Below are 19697 nucleotides of genomic sequence, written 5' to 3' on the forward strand. Positions count from 1 at the left end.
CACATTTAGATACCATCCAGGAGCTGGGTGAGAAATGGGAGGATAAATCCTCTTAACCCCTTCCAAAAAGGCCTTAATCACTGGTATCTTCCACCACAACACCTTTTGTTGTGATGTGGTGTAGGCTGAAAGAGCAGCCAGATGAACCTTTAGGGAATTGAAGACCAACCCTGGGTCCAACAAATGGGTTAGGTACAGCACAATGTGTGTGGGTGAGCAATTGAAGGGATTGACCCCCTTGGTATTACACCAGATGACAAAACGTTTCCATTTGCTGGCATAGAAATAACGAGTGTTAGTTTTTCTAGCTTCCCTGAGTATGCCTATGCACCTCTGAGGGAGCTGTAGGTGTCCAAACTCTATGACCTTAGGAGCCAGGCTGCTAAATTCAGAGTTTGTGGGCATGGTTGTAGTGCCTCCCCCCCCCCTGTCCTGAGACAACATGTTGTACAGGCAGATTAGTTTTACTGGTGGGGAGAGGGACATTTCCATTAGATGAGCGAACCAGGATTGGTGGGCCCACATGGGGGCTACCAGTATCATGGTAACTGGTTCCTGGTGCATCTTGTGCACTATTTTGTTGAGAAGGGGAGTAGGGGGAAAAGCATAGACAAATTTCCCTGACTATGTTATCCAGAGACGGTTCCCCTTGGAGTGGTTCTGGAGGCGTAGTCTTGGCATTGGGCGTTCTCCTGAGTCGCGAATAGGATGATCTCTGGGAAGCCCCATTCTGCGAAGATGTTGGACACGTGCAGACGCCATTCGTACTACGAGAAGATCGAGTTCCCCTGAAACATGTTGGGACAACAGAAACATCTTGTGTTTGAGAGCCCACATCCAAATGGTTTGGGACAGCTTGGATAGCCCTGGAGAGTGAGTGCCCCCTGTTTGTTCAGGTAATACATGGCTGTCTGTTAGAATCAGCACGGTCTTCCCTTGTAGTTGCATCTGAAAGGCCTTTAATGCCTTGAACACCGCTAATAGCTCCAGTAAATGAATATGGTTGGACGCTACTTGTGGGGCCCACACTCCATGCGCTGTCTGCTGAAGCAGGTGAGCCCCCCCCACCCGGTGATTGATACGTCTATCGTGAGAGTGGCTTCCACTGCAGGGGTGGTGAAGGCTTTCCCCTTCAAGAGGTTTTCCCTTGACCACCACTGCAGAGAGAGAACGAGGGCTGGCGAGACAACTACCAGATCTTCCCATTGTCCGCTGGCCTGACACCACTGGCTGTTGAGCCACTCTTGCATGGGAAGCATGTGCAGCAGCACGTTGGGAACCAACTATATGCATGACGTCATCATTCCTAGCAAACGCATGGCTTTGAGCATCGTCACCTCCCGACTGGCTACATATTGAGGGATCTGAAAAAGCATGTTCTGAACCCTCTCGTTGGAGGGGAAGACAAGACCGTCTTTCGTCCGGATTAGAGCTCGCAGAAATTGTTTTATTTGACTGGGGACTAGACTGGATTTTTTTCTCGTTGATAGAGAAACCCAGACTGAACAGAAGTTCTACAGTCTTTTGGGTGTTCAAAAAACATGTGTCGTAAGAGTCCCCTGTTATGAGCCAGTCGTCGAGGTAAGGGTAAACCGGGACGGATAGTCTGCGCAGGTGTGCTGCTGCTACTGCCAGGACCTTTGTAAACCCCCTTGGCGCTGAGGCGTTGCCAAGGGGAGCACTTTGAATTGGTAATGCCTGTCCTCTATCAAGAACCTTAGATATTTCTTGTGCGCTGGCAACATTGAAATATGAAAGTATCCATCTTTCATGTCCAATGTTGCCATGTAGTCCTCCTGTTTCAACAGTGGGATCACCTCCAGTAGCGTTACCATGCGAAAATGTTGAGGTTTTATGAACTTGTTCGCTGGGCGCAGGTCTAGAACAGGGCGCAGGGTGAGGTCCGTTTTGGGTACAAGGAAATACCCTTGTTTACCTGAAGAATAGGGGCAGCTTCTATGGCGTCCTTTCCCAGCAGCGCTTCCACCTCTTGATTCAGGATCTGCAGATGGGGACTTAAGAGCCATGCTCTTTCTTGGCCGTTTCCAATGCCTCATCGACCGCCTTTCCGAAGAGGTTCGTTTCTTCAATGCGTTTGTTGATGAGAGCGGCCTGTGTCTCAGACTTGAAACCTGAGTTGCGAAGCCAAGCGTGCCGCTTAAGTAAAGTGCCCTGGGCCAGAGACCTGCCTGCTGTCTCAGCAGTGCCCAGAGTGTTCTTTATTACATTCTGGTTTACCTGCCTGCCTTCGACCACGATGGTGAGAAGCCTGGACCGGACGGGTTCTGGGACTTCCTGTACTAGGTTCCAGTGAGCGTCTGCATAACTCGCCAGCAGCGTAGTGTTATTTGCTATGCGTGTGGTATATGCAGCAGCCGATGTAACCCGCTTACTGAAGGCATACAACCTCTTGGATTCTTTATCCGGAGGCGCCTCCCCTGTAGCAAGGGGTACTCCTGCCTGTTTCCGGGTGGTAGTCACTACCAAGGAGTCGGGGGTGGCGTGCCCTTTAATGTATTGAGGGTCCGAAGGAGCTGGCCGAAACAGCTTTTCCACCTTTGGATTCACTGGCTGGGTCTGAGCTGGCGACACCAGGGAGGGGGCCAATCTTCTTTTAACAGAATTAAGGAGGGTAATGGCTTGGCTTGAGGGGGGTTTCTCCTTGATAATGTCTTCCACAAAGTCCTGCTCGGGTACCGCTTTTTGTGTAGTGATTTGGAAGTTATCTGCTGTCTTCCTTAAAATGGCAAAGGCGGCCATTTGGTCGTCTACTGGACGGAGGAGAATCCAGGCACAGAACATCAGTGTCCTGATCTTGTTGGGGGAGCGTCCATGGGTCATTCTCCACTTGCTGGGTTTCTTCCCAATTGTCCGTGGCATCCGCCTGGTCCGCATTGTAGTCCTGCAGGAAGGAAGGGTCTTCTTCACTGTACATGTCTTGATAAGTGTCCATCTGGACGATGTCTTCATGATGGACAGGGACAGAGGGCTGATCTTCTTGGAAACGTGAAGCCAATTTAAAAGACTAGGCTCTCCACAAGATCTTTTCGGGGAAGGATGTTCAGAAAAATCTTTTTGTATACTTTTTTCAAGACAATCCATGCACCCATCAAATTTCTCCCTTTCCACTTAAAGGAACCAGAAGGGCCTACGGGTGGAAAAGCGTCGTCTTCCGTCCCTTGGCGTCGAGATTTGTCATTTAGGGTGTTGGAAAGAGGCTCCCGACTGTCCTCGTAGGTTTCGCAAGACGGGGCACCATGGCGTATTTATAGATTTGCCCGCCGCATGCCCCATGTTTTTCGACGGAGTAGGTATCAGCCCAACTGCCAAAGTAATTCTTGCGATACTGTGTTCTGCCAGGTACTGCGACTTTGAAGATTGCTTTGGAGGCCTTGGTTAGGTTTGTGGGTGCAGGTCCGACACTCCCTTTTGTGATCCTCCCTTCTCTTAGCCGTCTTGCCACTGTTCCGGTCTGCCCAACCTCTCTGGAGAGCTTACTAGCGATGTTCAGTTGTTCGCTGGTGCTTCAGGCCTTTGCGGCTTCCCTCCGCTGCTTCCGGGGATTGCTGCGGCTCCGCACTGACTCCCGGACTCTGAGCTGCCTCGCTCGGCTTCTCCACGTGCTCCAGGCTTCCCGTCTGGATGGGTGTTGGGGAGAATTCTCATTTCTGTGCTAATTCCTTTCAACCTTAGAGAACCCCCCCAGCTCTTTTGCTAGACGTTAGGACATTTATCCCTGAAGTGAGTGTGACCTTTTTCTCACTCTCTCATGTAATTTTGATCTGATTTGGACTTCTGTTTTCTTTGGTTTTGGGGTCTGACAAACTCCATAGGCAAATACCTTTTGTATTGTGACACAACACACCTTCAGTGCAGTGCCACAGATAAGTCCTTTGGATTTCTCTTAAGGATGAAATACCTTCTCTAGGCTAAACTACTGTTCCCAAGAGTAGTACAGTGAAATTGACTTTACTTACCTGTTTTTCCTATGTAGGTCCAGTACACCCCATCTTATGTGGAAGTACTGGGTGGGGGAGCGTGGGGGGGTTTACTTATTAACCACTTTTCCTACTTACTCCCGTAAAAAATGTGTGTTACCCTCACAACGTTTAATGGCTGGTGGCAGTGGTTTAATTTTCCTCCCATTGTGCGTTTTTACTGCAGGCTGAATCCCCAGCTGCAGTAATGCACCTATGGGTGCCCATTTTATCAAAATGGCCCAAGTCTTCTTTTTTCGCCATTTATTGCGAGGTCCTTTTTGGGTTTTACTCTGCACGCCAAACCAGGCTTAACTCTTTATTTTGTTTTGCCTTTGGCGGGCTTCAGTGCTGATACACGCCTCCGGCTCCAGTGTGTCTGGAAGGGCAGGAAGCGTGGGAGGTGCTCGAAACTCCCGGTCCTTAGTCTCCTTGGTTACCTGAATGCACCCAGTGGTGATTGGCTGACTGGCTGTAGGACAGCCACCCTGCTGTGCGAGTGACAGCAAGGCGAGGTCTCTTGAACAGAAGGCAGAGTCACCCACTGGACAAAACATCCGAAGGAAATTGGAAGAGAAGTTTGCTGCACCCTCCTGGACCATTGAAATGCCCGGTGAAGCCCTGCTGCTGTGCTGAAGCTCCAATTTCGTATTGACTAGAGGGGCCCGGAACAGACAACTACTTCCCTTGGGTTGGTGGGACCAACTGACCCCAAGACAAACTTTGCTGAAAAACCTGTCCCTGCAGGCTGTACTACTTTGCTGCTGGAACTGAGTGTCAGGAAAACCTGAATCAAGTGCATTGGCTTTAAGCAGGACCAGAGTTCCAGGAAGATCCTGAGGACCCTCCTGAAGCAGGACAACCCAAGCCCGAGACACCTTACCAGAGGGCTGGACTCCAAAAGCAAGGGGAGCCCATCAAATGTCCAACCTACACAGTGGTGCTATTTACCAGTAGCTGAAACCGCAAAGTGCCACTGAATTGGAAAGAGCCCGTAGCCGCCTTCGAACTGCAATGCATCAGTCCTCCAGATGTCCTCCCTCTTGTCCCCCCGACTGGGGCCTAGGGTCTGCAAGACTGCAACCAGAACAGAAGCTAGCTGGATCCTCTGCTTCCAACCTAAGGTACTGTCTTGACTAACTGGTACTTACCCCTTGTGTCTGTAGCTTGCTTGGTCTCACTGGAGACTTGCAGTAGCTGCTTTTTGCAGAGTTACTTTTAGCTCTGCCCTTCACAAGCCTTAAAGCTTGTGACCCAACAGTGATTCTTTTACTACAAACTTTCTAAAAACATTGTGCAAGACCTTTGTACTATCTAAAGAAGTGCCCCCGCTCCATAGACATTGTTCAAATTGACTTTGGCTGTCCTGGCTCCCTGCAGACTCTTCTGGCCATTGACTTTGGTTGTAACTGTCCCTCATAGGTGGTATATATGTTTTACATGCTCTGAGAAACTTAACCTTGTACTTCCCTAACCATTTATTTTTCCACAACCTCAGAATTTTACCAAGTACAAAATGTGATATATAAATGCCAAACATTGTCCTACTAATTTAAGTCACCTCAGGGTGTAGGAAATGTGTGTGAGGCATTCCACTTGCTGATCTGAACTCATAAAAAGTGTTATAAAGTGTATATTTATTGTTGCATATGGCCCTTTTTAAAGAAGGCTTATTTAAAACTGACCGTTAAATAAATACATTATTTCACCAGAAAACCTTGAATATAAGTGTTATTTGGATACTTGTAATTGTGAATCTCAGTGTTACATCTATACAGCTCACATTTACCACTCTTGATAAGTCTGGCTGCTCAGTCACTCTACTAACTTGTGTAGTACAGACCAATACCAATAGGTGGGTTAGCTAATACCAGGAGGACAAGGCTGGTGTAGTCTCCCACAGGGTTACTGCATCCAAGTTTGACTAACAGCGGGTGCTCAGGCTTCTGATTCTTTCGGGTGTTCAGCAGCATCAGAGCTTTTGATAATCGCCTCTATCAGCGAGCAAGCATCTCGTTCTCGGTACTGTCTGCGTCCAGTCACCTCTACTGTTGGCGGGATTCAAATAGCCTTCGTCCTCCTGGGAAGGTCTCTCTCAAGCAGCCTTGGAAAGTAGCTCACCACCAGCGAGCAAGGGATTCCTGCTGCCCGCTCTCTTCTGAGGTCACGGACCGACCTCGTCCTTTGGACAGTGTTCTCGGGGACCCCCTCCTTGTGGGCTACTTCGATTCTCCTGCTGCTCTGCTCCTGGGTTGCCCTGCATTCAGGACTGTGTTCCAAGTTCCTGGTTTCCCTCTTCTCTTTTGAACGTATTTCGACAAATAGGATTTTGAGAACCACTAGAATGGTCCATGGTGATTCTAGGAGCGCTCTTCGTGCTTCTGCATTGCCTCCTCATTCCAGTTTCCAAATCCTCTAGAACTCACTTGTTGGTTCTGCAGTGTGCTCTTAATAGGGTTACTGATCATCTTCATACCAATTTTGTCAAAAGGCTTCACATGGGTAGTCTTTTACTCTCCCTCATCTCAGTACTTAAGTCTATGTCAAATAGGTGACAAACACATGGAAGTGGTGGGAGGGGAGTTGGTATTGAGGTAGTGGGTAGGTGTGGTGGCAACATACCATGTTCTCCTCAGATGATCATCCCTCGTTCCATAAGGGGGTTCCCTCCCCATATTATCCTCCTTCGGTACACCACCCCTAGGGGGACTATTGGGTAGTGTCCACACCGCCCTGGCCTAAGGGGAAGGGGCTCCCACCAGAGGAGAAGGGACAATACCTGAGGATTCGCCACAACATCCACAGGGTACTTTTAGTGTGATGTATTTTCTTTGGGTAATTATGTCAACTAATTGTACCTTTGTGTCAGCCTATTTCCCCTTCCTGAAGTTTATACTGACTGCTCTGTCCATCTACTATTCTTAAGACCTACCTTCCTAATTAGAGGTTTAGCTTCCCTTTATGGGTTGTGTGCTCTGACGATTCCCAGGATGTCGTCAGTGCTTCCAAAGGAGAGTCCCTTCCCACGAGGCCAGGGAGGTTAGGGTGCTACCCGATAGTACCCCCTGCAGGTGGTACTCATCGGGTGGATCTTATGGGAGGGGAAGTCCTCTATGGAACCAGTGACTACTATTGTGGGAGAATGCAGTATACACCGAACGCTGACACCTCCCCTTCACCTCCACTCCGATATACTTCTATAACAGACAAGAAGTAGAAAGGACTGAAATGAGGAAGAATAGGGATAAGTACCATGAGGATCCAAGCCAAGAAACCGACGAGGAAGGTGCACAGATCCACAAGGATCAAACAGAATAAGGTGAGTGAACTGTCTAGTCTCCAACTACAGACTGTAATCGAAACGACATAAAAACTGACAATGGGAGCCACCAGGGGGCGCAGAGATGTTCTGACCCATCTCTGTCGGTCTCCTACTCAGTGGCGGCAAAAGGGACCAGAGCGCCCCCTAAAACCCCTTGGAATGGCCATCCGAACAAGTGGGTTCTACACTCCTGGAGCAGCGTATAGTGGGGTTCCCATGTTCTTAGCCCCTATATTTGCAGTGATACGCTTCTCACCAGAGGAGGTGGGCCTAGCGCCCACGGCAGCCCGCTCCTTGACTAAGCTGAATGACAGTGGGCAGTCTTGTAGCCTACGGGCAGACACTGAGGGCTTGCTGTAGTTTTCCAGCCCTCACTCGTAAGGATTGCTGCGGCACCCTGCGGGCCGCTGACACCTCGACCCCCCTCCCCCCAGCAGCGGTGTGCACAGAGCCCTTATCTCCCACGGCTCCAACTTACGGATCCTCCTACTGCCGGACCTGAAGAGCCCTGCAGCCCACGATGGAGGGACGCTGCACTGAGTCACAGAGGAGCATGCATTTTGACAGGCCACTATTGTACAAGTCCCACCTAAAGTCAGCCCACCTGGAGCCGAACGAGTCCTTCAGACAATTCACAACTTAAGACACCTGAATCGCCGCTGGGGCGCCCTCTAGGGTCCGCTGCGTTTCTCCTTCACTTCCGGTGCCACTCGGAGGCCCTCTTCCTGGGAGAGGCGACCACCCTAGTCGGATTGTTTTGCCCCTCTGGTGTCCATTGATGAACTGGACAGAATCCCTGCAAAGGTTCGCCACGCTCCGGTCCCAGCATTGGAGACACCCACATGCCTCCTCCTCCTCGCAGGCAGAAGCAATGGTAGCCCAATCGGTGAATAAGGGCATACAAGGCAGCCTTCCTAGACGTATCCGAGACTTCAGAGCTGACATTGGCAAAAGGTTGAATTCCTTGGATAAAAAAGTGGACACCATGGACGAGATGAGTCCAAGCCCTGGAAGCAAATCAAACCTCCGTCTACCTCCTGGAGACGCAAATAGACATGCATCTCTCTGAAATGTAACAGAGAGAGGAGAAATGCACCCTCAAGTTGGATGATTTAGAGAACAGGGAGCGACGAAGCAATCTGAGGTTCCTGGGCTTCCCGGAGCGGGAAGGCGAGACACAGGTGGACATCATAAAGGCCATCAATGCTGTGATCATGAAACTTGTCGACGAGAGCAACACTAACGAACCGACGATCGATAGGGCCCGTAGGGCAGGGGCGTCCACCAGGGGCCACAGGTCGGTACTAGTGAGATTTCACTATTTCTCAGAGAAGAGCAAAATCTTGGAGCTTGCACAGAGAAAGGCCTGATCGACTGGGATAACTCACAGATCACGATCTACCAGGATTTGTCAGCTTTCACCTTGGCACGGCGAAGACTATGTGGTCCCCTCACAAAATGGCTTCAGTCCAAAGCAGTAAGGTACAGATGGGGATTTCCTTTTTACCTCTCGTTTGAATATGAAGGTTATAAATACTCCCTAATCACGGAGGATGACATTCAGAGGGTGTCCCGGGAACTCCTGGGCGAGCCCACCGCAGGAGGTGAACAAGAAGGCAGGGGGAGAAAGTTAACAGAAGCCCAGAAAGCCAACAATTTCAATGAAAGGTACTGGGTCCGTGGTAACATGAATTCAGAAGAGCAACTCCGGCCTCCCCTAAGCTTCCAATGACTGACCGCGTCCCAGCCTCATCTTGTGTTGGTTGGCTGTGTCAGAAGAATCTGATTTCGTATCTCACCTCAGAAAACCTGAGGTGGAACTTTGTCCTTTGACCTTATTTGGACCTTTCGCTAAAAGAGTGGAGTCGTTTAGGTGCATGTCCTGTGGGGAGGGGGAGTGGATGACAATGTATTCTGTTTCTACTTGAGCACAAGGGGGGGAGAGGGCTCATGGAGGGGGCATTGTGCTTGATTTTCCGAACCTGAGGAGGTAGGCACTGGTGGCCTGGCCATACGACATTCTCTAAGTCGCAGGCAGTCCAGGCGCTCAAGGGGGATCTTGGGGTTTTTGTTCTTGTTTTTGGGTTGTTGCTTGTTGAAACTACCAGGCGGTGACCTGACTTCCAAGGGAACCAGCTCTCTTGTGTGGAACCAGAGTTTACTGAGCGGAGAGGGGGACATGGGTAATATACGATTCCCTAGAGGGAACCTAAGAAAGGTTTGTTCCACCAATGGATGAAAAAAACCGAGCACCGATGGTGGGTTCACTTAATGTTCGTGGTCTGAATTCCCCCCACAAGAGGTCTATGGTGGTGAGGGAATTTAATAGGCTAAAATTGCACTTCTCATTTCTCCAGGAAACCAATTGGGCTAGGGCGAGGGTACCGTCTCTCAGGGCCAGATCCATACAGGAGATATTTCATGCTTCTTGTCCAGCTAAGAAAAGAGGGGTAGCGCTTGTGGTGTCTCCCAAGGCGCATTTTACATCAAAGGCCCAGTGTAAAGACCGTGAGGGGCGTTATCTAATGGTCAAGGGGGAAATCAGATGCAGTAAGGTGACGGCAGTCTATTGCCCAAACGAGGCTCAAGACCAATTTTGGTAAGGGGTGAAAACTAAGATCATGGCATTCGCCGATGGGGACTCTAATTGTGGGCGGGGATTTCAACATGGTCCTCAACCCCGATAGAGACAGGAAGTCTGAGGGGGCTCCTACACAGACACAAGCACAAAGCAGGATGGCTGCAGGTTTCCAAATGGTCAACTAGGAACAGGGGCTCTCCGACTATCATACGACACGGCAAGGGCATGACCCTCTATTTACATTTTTCTCTAAAACCCATGCCACGTTCTCCAGAATTGATTACTTACTGGTTGACACCTCCATTCGGGAAAGAATATCTGACCTTAATGTAGAGCTGATCCCTTGGTCGGACCACGGCCTGGTTAGGGTCCGTATAGGGGTTCCTCCGAAACCCCCAGATGGTTCGAGGTGGTCTTGTAGCGATTTGTTGCTGCGAGACAAGGAACTATCCCAATCCCTTTTCACCGACATAAAAGAGAACTTAGTGGCTTTAAAGGCATCCCAGATTCCTGACACGTCCACCTCCCCGTTATCGTTCTATGCAATCAGGGGTGTTCTCATTCATATGGGTACGAGAAGGAAAAAAAGAACAGGCAAGAGAAGCGAGACTTCTTAGAGATAAAATAGAGGCTCGTCAACCGGGGGGTAAACTGGCATGGATTCACATGCTCATGAATATTCCCTGACCCCATGCTGGAGAAGCTGGCCTTCTTAAAGCAAAGATATATGGAAAAGGGTGAGAAGGCAGAAGACCCTTGCCTGGAGGTTGAGGGAACAGAAACAGTAGGAGGGTGGATTCCCTGCGCTTACCCCAAGGAAACAAATGTGTAGATTACTGACAGCGGAACAGTTCCACCAGTATTATGAACCCCTCTACAAGTCGGAATATATGGGAGACGGGGCTGATGCCGACCGATTTCTAGACTCACGCCCAATCCTGCGTCCCCTCCCCCCCACCCCCCGAGAAAGCTGACCCTCTCGAGAGGCCCATCACCCCTCGGAGGTTATAAGACACCATTGTTTCTACGAAAACGAGCACTGCGCCGGGTGACAACGGCTTCACTGTTCTCTTCTACAAATCCCTCGCTCCACCCTGGCATGTTATCAGCCCTTATCATGGTTATACCCAAAGAGGGGAAGACCCAACCCAGTGCCAATCCTACCAGCCTATTTCCCTCCTCAATATGGACGTAAACATCCTAGCAAAATTACTTGCAAATAGTTTGGCCCAGCACCACCCCTCCCTGGTCCATGGAGACCAGGTTGGATTCATTCCTGGCACACAGCGGTAGGATATTATAAAGACTATGGACTTGATGTATGAATCCTCAAGTAAGGGCTTGGAGGCCTATCTCATCTCGTTGGATTCAGTAATGGCCTTCGACCGGGTTGAGTGACCTTACATTGGCAAGGTCCTGCAAAGAATGGGTCTGGCCGATACATTCCGTAGGTGGATTGCTACCCTGTATAATGGCCCCTCTGCCAGAGTAGCTGTAAATGGCTCTGTTTCTTCCCCCCCTCCTCCTCCTCTCAAGAGGGACTCAGCAGAGTTGCCCCATCCCTCCCCTTTTGTATGCTCTGGCGATGGAGCCCCTAGACATTGCCATAAGACTAAACCAAAGGATCAAAGGAGTTTGCTGTGGGGATCATGACTATAAACTCTCACTGTTTGCCGACTATATCCTTGCCTATATGACCAACCTACAAGATTCCCTTCCAACTCTCAACGACCTAATACGCACCTTTGCTAAGTTCTCTGGCTTGAAGATAAACCACTCCAAATCATGTATAATGCCCATGGGGGAAAGGGATCAGGAAATCGGGGGAAGGGACACTTTAGAAGGTATGATGATTGAATGGAGAGCTTCTCCATACCTGGGGATCCTCCTTCCTAGGGACTTGGGAGCCCTCTTTGAGATACATTTCTCCCGATTCTTGCCAAGATAAGGACGGACCTCCTACGTTGGGCCCCTTGAGTCTCATGGTTCGGCCGCATGGTTTCGATTAAAATGAACATTCTCCCCCATTTCCTCAATCTCTTCTTGGCCCTCCCCATCATTATCCCAGACACCTTCTTCTCAACCTTACACGGCCCGGTCCAGCGATTTATTTGGAGTGGGAAGAGACCGAGGGTTAAACATGCGACCCTGACTCATCCAAGGTCCTGTGTGGGTTTTGGTCACCCAGATTTCAGGCAATGCCACAAGGCAGCTGAATTCAAGGTAATGTTGGAGCAGATGAGAGACGAGATGGGCACTTATTTGACGTAAATAGAAGATATACCCACACACCCTAGAAAGGCAAGGGACATCTATGGGCCCCCGCCTAAGGTCTTCCCTGGCCATCTCAAGATTCACCCTACATTATAAGTCCTTTGGGCTTCTTGGAAGTGCAATGTTACGAATGCACCCCTTTACTCATGCCTTCCCCCAATACTCCTTGTGGGGTCCCCCCTTCGACCTGAGCAATAAGGGCTTGCGTAACACTCTGTCATGGTCCGACATGGGCCTGGAGAGAGCCACCCAACTGTTTTACCAGAACACCTTCATCGATTATAATTAATTAGCTGGAGTCATGGGGGAGAGATCAATGTCGATCTTCGAATAACTCAGCGTTAAAGGCATTCTGACCATTCCCATATGGTGCTCTGAATTGACTCGCCCCTTCAAACCCTTTGAGAAAATAATTGTGGAATCTACCACCAGGAGGGAATCGCTGTCAAAGATTTATAGAGTACTGATTACGGAAAAGCTGGAGGGTAGGCATGGCTTCCAACATTGCTGGGAGGCAAAGCTGTGGATGGTACTGGATGAGGCAACTTGGGGGGCAATCTATAGGGTACTCTTTTCGGGTACTCTTTATACGGCGGCTATGGAGCACAACTTTTAAGATTCTCCATGGTGCGAGCGAAGGCGGGGATGTTTTCTGCAATTTCAACAGCCTGTATAACAATCTTTGCTTTGTTCTCTGAAAAAACCTTCAAAATTGACAACTGACTCACCCAAACGTCAGATGCTTAGAAGAGGAACCGCAAGAGGAACTGGTGCTTGGCGTGGAGAGCAGTCGGAGCAGACCGACGCAGGCGCTGAGACGCTGACGTGGCGGTTTTCACCAGACATAATGAGTGAACCGTGAGGCTGGCTGGGGAAAGCGCCCGCAGGACAGCACTGCAGGACCACGCGGTCCAGCTCGAAGAAGCATGTCGAACAGGGTCAGGAGCCGCAGAGTAACTGCGGCAAGCTGAGAAGAGTTACAGAGATCCAGCGAGGCAGAGAAAGCTATGGGGAAGCCTGCGACCGACCAGAGGGCTGCAGTAAAGACCCTAAAGGTATTTGGGGGGCTGAGTCTGGGTTGGGGGTCCCCAGAGGGTACAGAAACCCCAACAATACTGCATGAAATGTATAGGAAAGGATAACTTCTGTGCGACACAGAAACATTATCGAAATATTGTAACAAAGGGAACATAGTCCAGGACCCTTACAGGAGAAGGACATGTCTCATAACAAGAGTACCTAATCTTCTTCGTGGCAGTACTTGGAGGCAAAGCGACCTAGGGCTATCAAGTAAGAGAGGAGAATGTGAAGAACTGTCAGAATAAGATATACAAGTGCAGTACTTAGCAGGGGAATAAACCAAGTCTGCATGTGAGATCAAGAGACTGTAAAGAGAACTCTGAGAATAATACAGATGAACACAGAACTTGGCAGGAAAGTAAACCAAACCTGTGTTTGGGACTAAGACTTGGTAGAGAAGGAAACCATGTCTGCCAACCAGGGTCTGGGACCCCTGTGACAAAGACAAAGCTTGAGAGAGGCTGTTGGGGAAGGGAGACAATTCCCTGCCAATTGTTGAACTGTGTTACAAGTCTGAGGAAAAGCTGGGGGGACGGGGACATCCCACTGTTAGTTGATGAACTGTACCAGAAGCCTGAGGAAGGCTGAGAAAGGGAGCCATTCAACACCCCCCCATCCCTCGAGAGACTTGCAAACCAAGAACTGGCCTCCTGATTGTCCAAGGGAAGGAAGTCATTCCTCTGAACTAAGAAAGTCTCCTTTTTATTTAGTTTAGTGTGAGGGACGGAGTTGGATTCGGACATAGGACTTTCAACTTGGTTGAGACAGGGAAACCCCTCTTAGAGCTAGGGCAAGACACGGTTCTCTTAATTTTATCACTTGAAAAAAAGTTTATGCCGGCCACAATGACGCCTCCATGTCGGAGTCTTACTTCTGCACCTCCACAGTGCAGTTTAGTTTATAATTTGTATAGCGCGACCTAACCCTGAGGTATCTGGGCGCTTAGACATGAAACATTTGTTACAATTGCAATACAGTAGAAGGTTGAAGCATTATGCAGACCAGGTTACAAAAATGGTCGGAGTAGCAACAGCAGCCAAGTAGCAACAGCAGCCAAGGGAGTAGTAGTCAGTGTGTCTACAGAGTAGTCAGTGTCTATGTCTATGTCTATATGTTTGTAACGCGCCGACAGCCCGCAGGCATCAGGGCGCGGAGAACATCTGAGAGAGGAGTCTAGTTGAGCGCAGTAAGAGTCAAGATACAAGTGGGAGGTCCTGAGATATCTGGGGGTTATTGGAAGAGGTATGTTTTCAGAAGTTTCCTGAAATTGCCGTAATTTCCTTCCAATCTAAGAATCCCTGGGAGGTTGTTCCAAAATTTGGCTGCTATGAATGGGAAGGCTCGGCCTCCCCCTGCTGCTCGTTTCACCCTGGGGATAACCAGGAGGCCTGTGTCGGCTGATCTCAGGTTTCTTTTAGGTGTGTAGGGTGCGATTTTCTTTTTAAGGTATCCTGGCGCCGTGCCATATAGGCATCTGTGCACGATCGTCATGGCTCGTGTGTCTACAAGTCCAGGTACAGATACAGTAATGAAGGCCAAACTGGAAAGGCCAAGGAGTGATGATACTAATCAAATGAAAGGTGGACCAATGTTGCTGAGTGAAGAGCAGGTCCTTCACTTTGGATCTAAAAGACAAGAAGGAAGGTTCGGTTCTAATGTCAGTTGGTAGGGTGTTCCAGCACTCTACTGCTAACACCGGAAAGCTTGACGCACCTGCTGCTTTCAGATTATACTTAGGTACATTAAGGCAGTGTAGATAAGGCGATCTAGTAAGTCTGGTGGAGCTATGCCTTGAAAATTTGTCAGACAGGTATTGAGGTGCTGTCATAGTCAAGCATTTGTGGGTGATGACAAGAATGAGTAGTTTAATTCTGTCACGTACTGGTAGCCAATGTGAGTCCCGTCTGATGGTGGAGATGTGATTGGTATGCGGTATGTTCAAAGCGCATCGAAGGGCATTGTTCTGGAGAACTTGTAATTTATTCAAGTTGCAATTAGTAGTGCCTAAGAATAGGGTGTTACAGTAATCCAGTTTAGATAAAATCAAAGCACTGGCGAGGGTGAAGCAACTGTTGGAGGACAGAAAGGGTTTGCAAGCGTTGATTAATTTGTTAGTGTAAACTGTGGTGGAAGCTCTAGTGTTCAATTGCTTTTTGAGGCAGAGGGTAGAATCAAGGTAGACGGCGAGGGTTTTGACCTCTTTAGCGACCTTGATATTACTGTCGATGTTGAATGATTGGTATTGTGGGTCAAGTTTGTTTAGACTGACTTGTGTGCCAACGATCAGAAGTTCCGTCTTGTCGTTGTTTAAGCAGATGCTGTGTAAAGCCATCCATGTTTGTATTTCTTGGTAAATTTAATTTAGCTTTATTAAATCTCTCTCATAGCACCCTGTGAGAGTAATGAGGACCTGGGTGTCTTCCGCATAAATCCATCTGTGAGGTTCTTAAGTGCCCTACCTTAAGGCCCTCACTGCAGTATAACCTAATATGCTATAATTCAAGGGAAGTTCTACACAGTATCTTTATGAAAATTAACTTTATATAGACTTGGGAGCAATGGAAATGCATTATGCTACAGGTGACCAGCTGTTGATTGATGACTTCTGCTGAAGTCACTGGAAATGTTCAAGGGTTCAAGTTTTAGAACTTCGATAAATCCACTGCTTTTCAATGGACACACAATATTAAAGGTCCATGGTTATGGTTCAGCAGTGCTATCAAAATTGGGGCAATCAGCACTTGTGGTCGTGCTTAGCTTGCACCCAAAGTTATTAAATGTAACAAAGACCAGAGAAAGTGATGCAGAGTGAGGTAAAAAAGGTGTAGGGGACGCTGCTTGCAGCAAAGAAGTAATAAGACAGAAAATCTGTTGTACAGTCCAGTCACTTCAGTAGCCAAGAAAAGAGCCTCAGTTGCCAAAATATGCAAGTGGTTATTCAATCAGGGAAGATGAGATCTTGAGCAGTCATAGGTCGCAGACCCTACCGACTGCCAGTTCATTGTAGTAGAGCCGCTCAGCAAGGGCTGTTCTAAGGAACCTGGAGTTAGGTAACTCAGCTGTGCCCACTAAGTCAAGGGATGTTAACACCAGTGTTGTTCCCTCTAGTCAAGTAGCATGAGGTACGCAGTACACAGAGCCTAAGAGTACATCGCCATTGCATTGTTGATTAAAAACAGGTGCCAATGCAGAGCCTTCATCTACCTTGGGCAACTTCCTCGTTCAGCTGCTTTGCGACTGACAAAGATTGTGCAAATTCCCAGATTTATTATAGTTCTTGTGAGTTAGATGCACATCAAGCATCCACTGATGGAAAATGCACAATTAATATTTGGCAAACATCCAATCAGAGTTGGACCCCACATTCAAACTTTCTCAGGCTTATTCTAGGGCACAAATTAAGGAAGGGGATTCAGCAGTAAATCCAAGTCAACCTTTCAAACATCAGTCACAGCTGGACATGGCTGTTTTAAGTTGCCAACTTCGAGCCGCAGGAATGGCACGTCACTATATGGCATTAACCTTTAAGCATGCTTACCATGCAAACACAGCCTGGTTGTCAATTCTCAATGGACATCTAAACCCAGGTAATCCCTATAAATGGAACAAGTCTTTGTTCAATTATCACAAAATTGCTGCAGCAGCAGCATGGAACCTTCTGGGACAAAGCTGCTACCAGCCAATGTGTTGTACAAGGTATAAGGCAGGGAGACCTGCATGTCAAAAAGGACCTCAGGGTACCTTTATAGGCAGCCTGACTTGGCAGTTTTGGAGGTACATGCAGTTACTTTACCAGTGGGGCCCTGGGCGGGGACTCACTGGGAAACCATTGACAAACCCAAAGAAAAAGAAGATCAGGGGATTCCTGGTCATGACTAACATTCTAATGAAAAAGACACCAGCGAGCACAATCGCTCCTGCCTCACCTCGGCCCAGCCATGTGGGATCCCGCCGCCGTGCTTACCAAGCATACAGCTTTCAGGGGAAAACAAGTGTTTTTGACTAGCACTGGGAACAGGATGCTGGCATCTTTTTGTGTGGTAGAAAATTAAGCTTAAGAGTCGATGGCAGACTAACACCAGCAGAGTAGTTAAAGGAATCACAGACACCAGTCACCTTTGTTGTTCTAGAATGTGTCACAATGGTTATCCTTCAAGGATTTGAGTCCAACTGCCAAACGTCGTGGAGCAAACCCTCTCCCAAGCTAAGATTGAGCATGTAACCTACTTTAAATTTAAACATAGATCTCTGCTGCTAGATCCCAATAGTTCTTCATTTTAAAGGCAGGCTACCAGCCTTCAGAAAGCACTTTAATGTATGTGTCAAAAAAAGGACCCCCACTTGTTGCAGCACTGTGTCACCATTTTCTCGTCAAGGCAGATGAAAAAAATGTAAAAAAACAAATGCAAAAAGACAAATTAACAATAAAAAATAGCCACATTAAACATTAAGTGTAAATTGTCTGGTACTTACTGTAGACGCACTGGCATATCCTGGTGGATAAAACTCTGGTGCATTCACAGACAATTGTGATGCTACTGCTGTGGAGTTTGCAATCTGAACTTTAGAAACCGGTGGTCCAGAGGACTGTGCTGACAATATATCTTGAGCTGAAGGCGGAGGACTTGGTTGCGAATTGTGGGCTACATACATATCGTTTATTGGAGGAAGAGATTTCGGGCGTCTCAAAGGATCTAAAAATAAATGTAAACAAAAACATCAATTTTTCGTTTTTACTTCTGCCCCACCCCCACATCATGGTTCAGTAATATCCAGAAACAAAAACATAAGGGGCTACAGTTTGTGAGGAGGCTACATTATCCAAACAGGCAAACAAATATGACTAACATTAACAAATCCAGGATCATTCAGTTTTCCATTAGAGTGAACTTCCAACATTACAAAAGCCACACATTTTATCCCACAGTAGTGTAGTAATCAAGTCTTCTGGATGGTGAAGGACCTTTTAGTGATAGCAGCTCGGTTAATGTAAAGAACGTGTCCAGTTGTAACACATACTTCAAGTAAATCAGGGGCTAAAAATAGGTTAATTAGGTTCTGGCTCTGTTCAGTTTGGTTCCCATGTCAGCAATTGAACGCGTTTGTGATGCCATTTGTCAATGATATGGCACTGACATTTCTGGACACATTTTTGCTCCCATTTTCACTTTGCATGGCTAATCATTTCAATACGGTTGCTTTGCCTTTTATGCCGCTAAGCTTTATTTTAGGCTGGACAAGTGGGTAGAAAAAATGGGAAATTCTACTGTGTAGCCCCTTATCAGCATAGAGGAAATGGATTTAAATATCATGAAACCCTGTTGTACCAGTCCGTTTTGATTGTTCGTTAAAAAATATTTGATCTTTTCTACTACACTGTACAAAAAAGAAAAAGTCCTCTTCAACACAATGAATACAGTTTTAGAGCTATGTGGCAACAGGTTCACATATGGTACAAAATTATTTTGCAATTACAACAGCAGGTTGTTCTTTTGTTGCATGCCCACCAGTAACCAAACACAGTTGGAGTGGTCCTTGTGCCAACTGACTCATTACTTGGCTTGTCCAGACAGAGTTTACATTGCACAATTCACAAGAACGGTAGAGACATACGTTCTTGCTCTCAGTTTAAATCCATTAAAAAGAAATTGGTTTTAAGAGTCAGTTAAGTAGGAGTTTGCCAGAGTCGGAGACTGAATATTTGCTTTTTGTTCGGACTCCGCTTTCCCTAAGCTGAATCACAGTGAATTGGAAACTTTGCTACTGCTCCTTTAAGAAAACAGCAAGCCCAGCTCTCCCTGCCGGTGCCTCTCGCCTGCTCCAGTCTTCAAAACCTAACTGTGAAACGAAGCAGTAGGCACGTAGGAGTTTGACGGAGTTCGCCGAGGGAAGCCAGGGGAATAATGTCGAAAGCAGCTAGCCCCTCCTCCCCCCGGTACGAGAACACGCCTTCGGGTAAGGCGCAGGGGGGTTAATGTGCTCAATGTGATTGAGACTGGAAGCTTTTAATTGTGGGGGAGAGAAAGAGACTCTGGAAAGTCCCGTTCCGGATGTCAGCCTGGCAGACTCTGCTGTTCGCCCAATAAATAATAAAGTTACCCACCCTAGTGACTACCTTACTCCTAGTGCATAGTGCCCTTTCCTCCATACTTATGGGACATTCCTCTGTCGTGTGGGACGGGACTGGAGCGCTTTGGTAAAAAAGCATCAAATTTGTCAAAAATGTGTCCTTCCTCTCTTTTTACATGGGGTACCGCACGCGGCCATAACCCCGCCCTCCTTAGCTCCGCCCAGCGCATCGCCCATCACTCCTTTTCTATCGCCAGGTCTATGACCTTTAAGCAGTAACAGAGGAAACTTTTTAGAGGGGACAGCGGGGGGGGTATGGAGGAAAGGGGACTATGGACTAGGAGTAAGGTAGTCACTACGGTGAGTAAGTTTATTATACTCCTACGTCCCGCCC

General features: G+C 48.0%; 1 protein-coding gene across 1 annotated transcript in view; it reads right to left on the reverse strand.

Moving 5' to 3' along the window:
• Positions 1 to 19697, reverse strand: part of PAIP1 (poly(A) binding protein interacting protein 1) — an 816787-nt gene that overhangs the window by 689100 nt on the left and 107990 nt on the right. Inside the window, exon 2 of the mRNA XM_069627237.1 lies at positions 17708 to 17928. Coding sequence (XP_069483338.1) covers positions 17708 to 17928 — 221 coding nt within the window. The remainder of the gene's footprint in view (positions 1 to 17707; positions 17929 to 19697) is intronic.

Source organism: Ambystoma mexicanum, chromosome 6p (genome assembly GCF_040938575.1).
Source record: "Ambystoma mexicanum isolate Mex_15411 chromosome 6p, UKY_AmexF1_1, whole genome shotgun sequence".
In the NCBI taxonomy this organism is placed as follows: domain Eukaryota; kingdom Metazoa; phylum Chordata; class Amphibia; order Caudata; family Ambystomatidae; genus Ambystoma; species Ambystoma mexicanum.